The 12,787-nt window shown below is 41.3% G+C and overlaps 1 protein-coding gene across 1 annotated transcript in view; it reads left to right on the top strand.

The window, feature by feature from the left end:
• Positions 1-12,787, top strand: part of LOC143285595 (dynein axonemal heavy chain 5-like) — a 150,008-nt gene that overhangs the window by 62,354 nt on the left and 74,867 nt on the right. The window contains exons 30-37 of the mRNA XM_076592989.1: positions 1,757-1,918; positions 2,341-2,565; positions 3,321-3,493; positions 7,462-7,640; positions 9,215-9,402; positions 9,602-9,796; positions 11,105-11,401; positions 12,489-12,735. Coding sequence (XP_076449104.1) covers positions 1,757-1,918; positions 2,341-2,565; positions 3,321-3,493; positions 7,462-7,640; positions 9,215-9,402; positions 9,602-9,796; positions 11,105-11,401; positions 12,489-12,735 — 1,666 coding nt within the window. The remainder of the gene's footprint in view (positions 1-1,756; positions 1,919-2,340; positions 2,566-3,320; positions 3,494-7,461; positions 7,641-9,214; positions 9,403-9,601; positions 9,797-11,104; positions 11,402-12,488; positions 12,736-12,787) is intronic.

Raw genomic sequence — 12,787 nt, 5'->3', positions numbered from 1 at the left:
ATGTGTTGCATGTTTTTCTTTTGCTTCTGCCAACAAGCAAAGCCATGGTTTATGCGCGATTCCTGCTGAACAACAGCAAAATAAAAAGTGACAAAGGGAAGGGGATTTAACAGTACTGATATGATTCTGATACATATATTTTTTATCACCATCTGATACGAGTGTTTTTCGAACCAAAGTTGTGTGCTGCAAACGAAACGACTCTATCTTCAACAACCCACATCCATCCTTATTTCATTGTTTTAATATCATTATTTAGATCTGTCAAAGTTTCAAACTTCCAATGCCAAAAGCAATTTCTGGTGAAATATTTTCGGCAGTCACTCCGGTCAAGTCCATTTCTTTCGATAATTTGTGATTGGCGTGTCACACGCGTATTTCCACAAAATACACAAACGCGCACACATATGTACATGCGCGCACGCACACACACACACACACACACACACACACACACGCACGCACGCTTTGATCTGGATCTAACCCGAAGTTCAAAGGTTCATGCATCAGCTTATGGTCGTGAAATATTCGAACATTCACTGTCGCCGTCGGCTCTCTTGTGGCTGTATAATCTGTATTGCATGACGTCACTCCTCCACTTGCCATTCTTGTCTTTATTTGAGTACAGAGAGTAAATACGAATTTTCCAGTGCCTTTGTGATATCGAAATATAAAATTTACTTAATTCTGAATCATCTGACACCATATAAATGTTAAGGAAAATTCTTGTTTTGAAGCTACAGGCAGACAATATGTGTTTTTTCCATGAGCATATTGTAGCTGAAGAATCCGCCTTGCATGACGTCACTCCTCCACTTTCAATACTTGTCTTCGTTTGAGTAGTGCAGAGAGAAAATACGAATTTTCCTGTGCCTTTTTCACATGGAAATTAAAAGTTTATTCAGTTCTGAATCTTTTGACACAACATAATTATTCAGGATAATTCTTGTTTTTTTTAAGTCACAGGCACACAAGTATGTGTTTGTTTTTTTTCAAGAGCTGATTTCTCCATTTCTACTCCTCGGACACACGAACTTAGAAAAAAATCATTAAAAAAAATACTATGACAGATATATCCATTCTGTTTTTTTCTGTCTTAATCTTTTATTTTTAAACTTTCAGAAGGAATGCAAAAGTAAAAAAAACACATAAATTGCGACTTTAGCCTAGTTTTCGCGTGCTGCGTAACGTATGTACATGTAAGCATCGTACGTCTTCTCCAGCGTTTGGTTATAGGTAAGATTATACTAGTCGCTACAAATCGTCTATCTTTTGTTATTGACTGATAACGGACATATAGAGCCAGACATTTTCCAACCTACGCCCTACACGTCCTTGTCCCAGAATACAACAAAGTAAGAATGCCGAAATTATCAAAGTACTAAAAGACAGAATATATATATATATATATATATAAATATATATATATATATATATATATGTGTGTGTGTGTGTGTGTGTGTGTGTATCTATCTATCTATCCTATATTCAAGGCTTTCCAGAAGAAAAAAAATATAGGTGAATGGATCAGTGAGACAGAAAATACGAAAGAAAGAGATGACAGAACAGAAATGAAAAGACTGAAACAAAGAGAGCAACAGAAAAGAGGGAATTTCCGGCACAGGATTTCCAGAAGGTGGGATACTATTTATACCTAAAGGTCCTCCGGTATCGCCACCCCCGCACCTCCACTTCCACCCTCGCCCCAGGGGATTAGTTTTTAATCCTGTTCTAGTGTGAAGTGGTGTGTTTGCAGCTGGAGAGGCCAGTGCGTGCAGATGGCAATGTGGAGGTGTGGCTGATGAACCTGATGCTCCAGGCCCAGGCGTCCCTTCATGGCGTCATCAGATCGGCGGCAATGAGCATTCAAGATTCAAGCCTCAGGATTATTGAGTTTCTGGAAAGCACAATAGCTCAGGTTTGTGTCATTCGAATGCAGAATTCAGTTCAGGAAAAAGAAAATTGTCACAGGAAATGAGCAATTCAGCACTTTAAAAAGATGAGGGTTTCTAAAGATAGATTTCGTTCAGTGCAGAAAAAACCCTCGCTGTAAGACCGTTCATATGCAAGCATAATTCTTTAGTTTATAATTATAATTTTGCTTCATTATTTATGTATAGCCTACTACAAAAAGGAGGTGCTCATTCAGTTACTATGGTATAAATTGTAACCTTCCTCTTAAACACAATGAAAAAATATGATATGTCAGTATAGACGTTAACAGGAATATGGTGACTTTGTGATTTAAGAAGCGGACCGACTTCATATTTGTCAATTTTTCCCCTTGTTCAACTTTGCGGAAAATTAATACGTGGGTTGTTGTCACATGTTTGTCGCCAGGTGGGATTGCTAGCAATACAAATGATCTGGACGCGGGATGCCACTGAAGCCCTTCAAAATGCCAAGTTTGATAAGAAAGTTATGTCCACCACCAACCAAAGTTTCTTGGATCTGCTGAATAAGCTGATTGCTCAAACGACACGTGAGTTGTCGAAAATTGAGCGAAGAAAGTTTGAGACGCTCATCACAATCCACGTGCACCAGCGTGATATATTTGATGAGCTGGTAAGCTTAGCTCGAGTGCTCATTTGTGGTTGTTTAGCTTCTGTTGAAAATGTTATTTATTTCATATTCATGTTATGGTTTAGAAAAGAATGTTGTGCGCGAATGAATTAAAAGCTTAATTCAGCACGGCTTCTGTCCACCGTCCGTGGCTGATGCCAGCGATGTCACTGCTTCTGTCTGTCTATCACCACTTCTACCAGCTTGTCTCGTACACAGTGTGTAAAATCCAGCAGGTGACTCTCATCATGTTCTTTGTTTCAGGAAATCCACATTTTGGGTGTCAGCACTTCTGTCCACCGTCTGTGGCTAATGCCAGCGATGTCAAGGCTGCTTCTGTTTGTCTCCCTCGCCACATATAACTGCTTGTCTCGTGCATAGTGCGCGAAATCCAGCAGCCGATTCTCATCATCTTCTTTGTTTCAGGAAATCCACAGTCTAGGTGTCAGCACCCGAATGGATTTGTCCGCTATCCATCGTAATTCCATTATCATTGTTTGTCGTCACAATTTTCCTGTCCGGATTTGGTGTCTGTGAAAAACTGTTTATCTTAAGGATGAGTTGTCGGCCCAATATATAACCTCTTAAGCCCTTGGAGCTAGTTGATCGCTCTGGCTTGGTTCTACTGGGAGCACAAGACTCCAGGCCAGCAGTATTTCTGGGTCATGTGATGATCCTCAGCGAGGAAGAATTTGAAGAAGCACATATATATACAAATGTATTATATATATAAGACAGTTACAGTTGCATTGTTACAGTGCAAAAAAGGCATCAAAACACCAACAGACTTCGAATGGATGAAGCAGTCACGTTTCTACTTTGTGGAGGACACAGACCTATGCATTATCTCCATTACCGACACAGAAACCATCTACCAAAATGAGTTCCTGGGCTGCACAGAGAGACTGGTCATCACACCACTCACTGACAGGTGGGTCACCAAACAGAAAGCAAAATCTGTGGATGTTTGCCCTCGTATGTTTCAATCAGTGCATACTTGTGTCATATCTGTATGAGAACCATGTCAAACTGATGCAAACTGGGCCTATTGGTTTGCTCTGTGTTTACCAAATTTCGCGGCGAACTCCTAAGAACTCTGTGGGGCTGTCAACCGAGCGCGTCAGCTCAGCCAATCGGCCAGTCCCAGCCTTTAGCACTGAATTGTCAATCAACGACTGCACAGGCTAAATCTATTAAAATTTTCTCTGTTCTTGTCACAAGCTTTTTAGTCCGTAAGTCCGTTCACCCCCCCCCCTCCCCAGGAATGAAGTAGACTAGTCATAAAATGTTTTTTTGGTGTCTGCTGAACTCATTTTTACATGTTTCCAAGAAATAAATTGGGACGCACTCAGAGTTACTGCCCTTGGCACAAGGGTACCCTCTCCCGCTCCGGTCAAAGACAAGCTCAACTTCAAACCCTCATAAATTATACTTTTATCAAGGAAAACACCACATATTATATGTTTTCTTTTTCAGTTGGGTATTTTCTGTTCGAATGAATATACAGAATTGAAATATCTTCATTCATTCTTTTACAATTAAGGCTTGTTTGGCCTGCTATCAAATCTTTGACGAATTAACGTAAAATTGTCCGGTCTTTTTATCAATTCGGTATCACCCTTTTCGAAATCATTTTATGCAGAGACCTGCAGAGGTCTTCTAGGAATTATTTCAGTGCATTTGGATGAACATTTGGCCTTTTAGTGTCAAATACCCCCAAAGCATGGGATCTGATTTGATCTGATCTGGACACAAGAGAAGTTTGCGTGGAGGTCGACCCCCTACTGTGGCCAGTGTTGGAGATGGGGGCAGGACATTTTCACTGATGGGGATTTAGTGACCACCCTTTAATCACAGCAGCGCACTGCGACAGCTCTCAGTAGTAGCACGGCTCTGTCCTCCCACTCTCCCACCTCCCTCACATGCCGAATCCCCTCACCAACTTCCCTTAGTGAGGGAGAAAGTCCTGGCCTCTTTCTCTCAACTTATCCCGGGTCAAAGCACCTTAGTAGTTGTTCGACTTCCGCTGGCGAAAATGACTGGAGTGGTGTATGAAACAAAAAGTCCTGTCAACCAACCCTTTTAGCATGCAGCTTGAAGGCTTTCTTGCACTAAACAAAGAATCATAATCTGTCATCTCGTACCGTTCGAGAATACATATTGGCTACCCACAATACGACCAAGCAGATGGGAGGTTGTTCCTTTGGACCCAGTTCCCAGAGAACTCTCCAGGAGGGCTTACTCAAAGAATCTCACAACCGCATGAGAGTTCCCTTATGGGACTTGTTCTAAATTTAATTGGAAAAGCTCTTTTCGAGCCGTTAGGTTCTTTTCCCATTGATGTTCTCAGCCTCAGGATTACATTCCTCCTTTTGCTGGCCGCTGGCCGATCTAGAAATGAGACACATGGTCTGAGTGGATCGTCTCAGGACATGGCCTTCCACAGGGGTAGGTTCCATCACATACCATTTTCTTCCAGAATTTCTAGCTAAGAACCAAAACCTGGAAATGCCTTCTCCGTCTTTGAGGAGCAGGCCCTTGTCGGACATCCTGTCCAAGGAGGATGAAGATCAACATCTATGTTCAGTCAATATTACTGGGATAGATCACACGGCAGAATTTCCTCTCGGAGACGTCTTCTCATTTCGAGCAATGAAAACTGCTAGAAAGACATTGCTGCTGGCAACATTTGGCGTTGGTTGGTTTTTTTTCAGGTAATTCTGAAAGCTTACCCTCAGGCCCATAGAAGTATTGATTAGCTGCTTGAATCCAAGAGTCCATACGGTGCAGGGCATTGCCACTTCCGGAGACTTTCAGCAGTCTATGTGTCTTCGACGTTTTCTGGAGGCAGTCCTCTGGCTTTCGGAGATTCACTCCTTGAACATCTATCTCATGGAATTCTGAATGACCAGGGCTGATGGTTCCAAGGGGATTTCCTTTGTCACGGCTTACATAGATGTTAATGTTACTACGGCTCCTCATGCAAACTAATAAGGCTTTGCCCTCCTCCTTTTGCTTTGAATTCTTTATCAGCTTGACATGGTACAATATATGAGACCAAAATTGGTCTGTATTAGACTCCCTGTTTGGTTAAATATTCCTACCGTGTCAAACTCAGATACCCGCCTGTCCTACCCCGCTGTTCTTACCGTGTTTGACAAAGGGCATTCTTTTATGGCCACAGCGCTTAAGCCTGGGAATTGCGTTGATTAGCTGAGCAGACATTGGCAGAGACGTCTTAGTGCTAAGGTAGTCGCAAAATATGGCTAACACAGAGCAAACCGATAGACCCATTTTTTTCCAAATTGGGAGTGTAAACGCCCTTTATCAGTTACACAGCACAAAAACAGATAGATGGTTCTTCTGATGCAGTAAGAACATTTGAAGGCGTGTTTAGTGTGCACTCGATGAGAACTCGTCACTTGTAGGGAGGGTGTGCAGCCCGCTTTCTTTGTGAAGCTTTCGTCGCTGGTAGCGCGAGGAGTAGGTCATACGACGACATGCACAGCCCACCACCGTAACTAGCTTCTTTGGGTGTGCACTGCTTTTGTTCGGACAACTGTTCGGAAGAGTTTATAGATGGATCAGTTCGAATACGTTGTGGCAGATATATGACAAGAATCACGCTCAAAGTAAACATAGAAGACGAAAAGCAAATAATGGGCGCAATCACAAAACCAAATCTTGCTTCTAAACTTGCAGAAATAGTCACCGAAAATCCTTTCGTCAGAATAGTGATTTCCACGACGGAATTTTAGCCTTTCAGTGACGTAGAAAAAAAGGAAATGGAGACGCGCATGCGCACGTGGTTCTCGCTAAAATTATCCAGGGAACCCCGACGAAAGCGAGCCTGCTCACCCTCCCTATCCAGACCTCGGGTCAGTCATACAAAGGGACAGGGCAGCTGATGACAAGGTATACGTCGTTATCGACCTTGTTTGCACCGTTGCCTCCCTTCCCTGCCTCTTCCTTGTCTTTAGTTTCTCCAGTTTTAGAGTTATGCGTGCGTGAGAATGACTGGTGCGAAAGCGCTTAGATTTGTCTATGCACAAGATTCAGCGCTATATAAGTACCATTATTATTATTAACACCCTTTTGTAATGATGCACTAGCAGGTGTGCATTAGGGTCACGTGAATCAGACCTTCCATAATGGGTTCCTTATCAGAACTCAACTATATTTGGCTATAAATTCCAGCACCAACTCGAATGATGAAATATGGTCTAATCGTGGGAGTAAACATTAGGACATTTTTTGCTTTGAGCCCCACTGTAATTGACAACATATATGTGTCCACAACGCTGCTTCCGTTTTGGTGGACTATGCAAATAAAACGTGTAAGTCGACGCATGGGGTTTCTGAATACGAAAGTAAGATCCACAGGCAAAAGCTATCAAAGCATTTGGAAAGAAAGAATATAAAAGTCGGCGGTGCATGGAAAATCACCCCGCCAACTTCTTTTGGGAGAACAACTGGGAATTAGTGTTTCGTCATTTAAAGTAAATTCTGGAACAAAAACAAATCATTTTGAATGCATATGCTTAGTAGTCACTGTCATGTGTAGGATATTACTCATGTTGAGGACCCAAATATTGTGTGTGCAGAGCTCTTACTTACATGTGATGCTTCTCGTCTCCACGGAGACTGGAGATATCCCGAAGGTGGAACTGGAGAGAGGTGTCCAGACACCTCCAGTAGATATATTGCCATGTGCACTTTATAATATTTCATAATCAGTCACACATTATCCAAAATGTGTAACCCGCATCTAGGGCAAGGTCTTGATTTAAAAAAAAAAAAAGCACACCATTGCTAATCTGTGTGTGTGTGTGTGTGTGTGTGTGAGTGTGAGTGTGCTTGTATGTATGCATGTGTATGTATGTCTTCGGGTGTGAGTAGATGTTACATCACCCTGGCCCAGGCTCTGGCCATGTCCATGGGGGGAGCACCAGCAGGCCCCGCCGGTACCGGCAAAACAGAGACCACCAAAGACATGGGGCGCTGCCTGGGCAAGTATGTGGTCGTCTTCAACTGCTCCGACCAGATGGACTTCAGAGGACTGGGGCGTATCTACAAAGGTAGTCACAACTCCTTTCTGTTCTATCACACACACACACACACACACACACACACACACACACAGCGCGCGTACATGCACATGCACTTACACACACATGCACACACACAGAAAGAAAAAAAATAGAAAAAGATCAGATCCATACACATTTCAGTTATGTTGACAATGCAGTAATGCGGCAAAAAAAAAAACTTTCCACAGCTAAAGCGAGGGTATGTTATAACCTTCATGTTGTCCGCGCGCGCGTGTATAATATATCCGTATTTCCTCTAGAAATACTTCATGTACCAGCCTTGGCATGAAAATAGCAAACAAGCACACACAAAAAAAACCAAACTAAAAAAAAGTTTTTTTCCATAAATACCAGTTTTGATCACAGAGTATTTCCATGAAGGACAAAGGAAATTGTGAAGAGTCTGTCTCATTCTCTCCCCCCCCCCCCTCTCTCTCTTGAAATGAGAACACCAAATGATTTAGTTCATTGAGAAACTGATAGATACCCAATTTATGTCAATTCTGCTGTTAAATGCATTCGCTATTGGTTGGAATTACTGAAAACAAATATTCATAGACTGCCATGCGAATCTTACAATATGTTATATGATTTAGACCAAAGAGGCAAACGAAGTTAGGTGACAAATGTACGAATGTGTTTTTATGAACTTAGACTTGGGTATGCATGGGAATATCAAAGATTAGGGGATGAAAATGATTTGTACAAATGTTTCGCCAAAGATTGATAGACTGTAAGTGGCAATCAGTACTCGAGCTTCGTTACTCTTGTGTTACAGCTACCTAAAGAAGCAGAGTGGTCAGCGTGTGTGCAGACTTTTATCTTATTTCTTATTACAACTGACAGTCGTCTTCGAAGTTTAGCACTCGTCGTAGTGGCGCAAGGCCAGCAGCTGCCAAGTGTACATCCGCAGTATATACATATTGTCACTGAACTTTAGCTTTTTGCTAACTTACCAACGTTTTCCTAAATGATGCATTCATACGTGGCAGCCATTTTCTCTTTTTATATCTAAGATAGCAATTTATTCAGTTTGGTTTGTAAATTACATCGATGCATATCAGGAACAACAAATTCTTTCATGCAATATGATATCAATCTGAATGTACGAAGAGAAAATTTCTGAAACAGATCTGACTTGTCCAAAACATTAATTTGAAAAAAATCTTTAAGCATAGAGTGTTTTGGTCTGTGACAGGCTACATCCTTCCGAGCAAAATTCATTTCAGTGGCAACGTAGCAGAATACAAATATCCAGCTTTTTCACTTCGTCACATGTAAAAAACAAATAAGACAATAATATAAATTGTTACAATGACAACAGCGCATAAGCCATTATGCACTCTTGCTCAATCAAAATCTAAGCACATAGTTCCCTCACAGAACGTTCTTAATGCGAAAAAAAAAAAAGAAATCGTACTCGAGCATTCCATTAAAAACATATAAGTGACACGGCATCTCGATGTCTACATCATTCATTACTTTGGACACAACCGAAGTCTGACAGGAGAATATTTCATGGCCCGATTATTATATTTGTTTGTTTATTATTTGATTAACAGGCTTGGCCCAGTCAGGTTCCTGGGGCTGTTTTGATGAGTTCAACCGCATTGAGCTGCCCGTCTTGTCAGTGGCTGCCCAGCAAATCGCCATTGTGCTGGCTTGCAAGAAGGAACGGAAGAAGCAATTCATCTTCACAGATGGTGACAATGTGGAAATGAATCCAGAATTCGGAATCTTCCTGACCATGGTTTGTTGCTGTCATGTGATTTGTTTAATCGCATGGGTGTGTGTGTGTGTGTGTGTGTGTGTGTGTGTGTGTGTGTGTGTGTGTGTTTAAGATGGTGTGTTGCGTATATCGATCAATCCGTAATCAATCTTAAAAAATGGAATAGAACCGGATGAATCAACAGCTGTGGGAAGGTTTTCTTTTATTTTGTTTAATCCAGAATCCAGGGTATGCCGGTCGTCAGGAACTTCCAGAAAACCTGAAGATCAACTTCCGAACTGTGGCCATGATGGTGCCAGACAGACAGATCATCATCCGTGTCAAACTTGCAGCTTGCGGCTTCATTGATAACATTGTCTTGGCCAGGAAGTTCTTCACTCTCTACAAGCTCTGCGAGGAACAGCTCACCAAACAGGTATAGGAGCTGACCATGTTCCCTTGAAATTGTTCTATCAAATATTTGCAGATGTATCCTGAACAGAAATAAACATTTACTCCCTTTCATACCTCACCATCCTACACACCCTGCGTTTTCGATTTCGTTCTTTTTATGGTTTTTAAATCAACAGGAATCCAGTTTACATATTTTCTTCGCTTTCTTAGTTATTGTCAAGTTAGGTTTTAGGTTTTAGCTCACCGAGTGAAGTCGGTATGCGCATGAGGGATACAAGGACTTAATCATGTTTGACCTCGTGTAAAACTTGTTGAATTCATTTTCAGGTGATTTCGAAAACAGAGAATACTTTTTACTAGTTTGTTGTTAAAACGACATTTGTGACTCACTTGTATAAACAAAGTAAGTCAAATAATCACCCCATCGCGGTTTCCGTTTGCCTGTTTGTCCACGCACACACGTTTGCGTGTATGTGTGTGCGTGTGCATGTGCGCCAGCGCGCGCGCGCGTGTGTGTGTGTGTGTGCGTGCGTGCGTGCGTGCGTGTGTGTGGTGAATTTTAATTTCCCCAGTAAAATTTCCTCGGCAAGCGCGAGTAAGAAAGGAACCAAACGTGGTAGAACGATAGGTAAGCACAAGACCCCTCAATCCATGCACTTTATTGATATATATATGACGAGAAGGAAACAAGCCGAGAGGACAAAGGTCAAAACAGATAAAAAGCATAACATAATTATCTCATTCTTACATCCAATTTTCATCCAGCTTGGTATACTTATTCGTCATGATGACAACATGATCTTTATTTATTGAAATTGAAGGTCAGATTGTGAAGATCAAGGTCACAAAATGGCATGTCAGAACGACAGGAGAAGCATGTAGGTAAAAGGAGATGAGTTCTTATTCTTGTTCCACAGTTCCTGCGTGCAATGAAGTGGTTATCACACGTGGGTCTTGAATGCCTTGCCTCTCGTGTTTCTTACCAGTTTTAAATCAACCTTGTGGTTACACAGATCGACAGCAAGAATTAAAACAGAGCATTAAGCATATGTAATTGACAACGAGGAAGGCATGCTTATATTCAAGCTTCGGGGTGTACACTATCAAGCAAGTTCCCATGTCCAACAAAAACGTCACATCCACACGGTTCTGACACCAATAGAATGTTATATTATGTCCTGATTTATTCGTGAAAGCGTTTCTCAGTACCCCTGTAAACTCTTTGATCAGATTTATCCATAAAAGTTTTCCGTCATATAAATGTAAACTCTGAATTGAAAAAGCTCATGGTTTCTCATAACTCACGACAACAAATGTGATTGCCCTCCAGGTGCATTATGACTTTGGTCTGCGCAATATTCTCTCTGTGCTGCGAACCTTGGGCTCTGTAAAGAGACAGAATCCAAATGACACAGAAATGACCATTGTGATGAGAGGTCTGCGCGACATGAACCTGTCCAAACTTGTGGATCAGGATGAGCCTCTTTTCTTGTCTCTGATCAACGATTTGTTTCCTGGCATTACTTTGGACAAGGCGGGCTACCCCCAACTGGAGGCGGCTGCTCAGAAGAATGTGGAAGACGCCAACCTCGTTTTTCATCCACCATGGGTCCTCAAGGTTGTGCAGGTAAGTGCAGTGTTTTGAGCATTCATGTCCCATACATTGATTCACTGACTGCTGTAACGCAAACAACATTTCGTTTATATCCTTGCTGTCTCATTATTGCATGAGCACTTTTCCTATTTTCAAACTAATCACCCCTTTTCTGAAACAATTTACAATTCTTGCAGTTTAATTTCTAATGCAATGGGGAAAAAAAAACTACAACAAAAAACTTTGCTTCGTGGCTGTATTGATTTAACAGGGAAAACGTGACGGCAGTTAACAGGCAGTTTCAGCAGGAAGTTTTCAATACGTTTTCAATAAATTGTGAAAAAAAAAGTTTTTATTTAAACATAATACAGATAACAGCCTAAGTAAGAAATGGAAATGTTATGTTTTGCGAGCTAATATAAGAATTGAAGAAGAAGAAGAAGCGATGTCAAAGAAGAAATGTTTTAAAACATCTGGTCGTGCACCGATTTCATCCTCACAAGTTTTCAAGATTATAGATACGATACATAAAAAAAAAAATAAAAAAAAAAAAATACTGGTGGTGTCTAAAATCACGTACATTATGATATGACATTATGTTCTCGACAACTCACACTTCGTTCATCATGTGGAGACAAAAAAAAATTTTTTTTGTGAGAAAATACTGTTTGATAACAACGACAGCATTAAGTTGACACCTCTATCTTCCGTTCTTCTCCTGACCTAAAACATGGCTTTCACATCAAAAGGAACACGAGGAAGAAATAAAAACATTCTGTGCAGTTGTAAATACGAGCTAAATCCATCAGTGACCATGACATCTAGATAGACACCAAATTATATTGAAATAACTAAATATTTTTTCAACGCATTAGGCAATGGCATTTCGAGGGAGGCATCGCGACTGATGAATTAGCGTTTAATATCTGAGCATATTTATATCATCGCCATGACGGCTTGTTTGTTTGTTACGCTTTAATTTGAACGGAGAATCTTATCTGTGTTTTGGGGTTCCATGTGTCTGTATGGTTTTCATTTTATGCAGGCAAGCGTGTTCATTGTGTGGTTGTAGTTTTGAATTTGGAACAAAACGCTTGCAAAGACTTATCCATCCTTGTAGTTGTTTGAGACCCAGCGTGTGCGGCATGGACTGATGACAATGGGGCCGTCAGGAGCAGGAAAGACTTGCTGCATCCACATGCTGATGAAAGCCATGACCGACTGTGGAGAGCCTCACAAAGAATGGCGCATGAACCCCAAAGCCATCACAGCCCCACAGATGTTTGGTCGTCTGGATGTGGCCACCAATGACTGGACGGACGGCATCTTTTCCACACTTTGGAGACGTACCACCAGGGTCAAGAAAGGTTTTTACGATGTTTTCTTATCCTAATTGCTTATGAAATAATTTTTGATAAT

The sequence above is a fragment of the Babylonia areolata genome, chromosome 9 (genome assembly GCF_041734735.1).
Source record: "Babylonia areolata isolate BAREFJ2019XMU chromosome 9, ASM4173473v1, whole genome shotgun sequence".
Lineage (NCBI taxonomy): Eukaryota > Metazoa > Mollusca > Gastropoda > Neogastropoda > Buccinidae > Babylonia > Babylonia areolata.
This window is presented reverse-complemented; position numbering and strand designations above follow the sequence as displayed.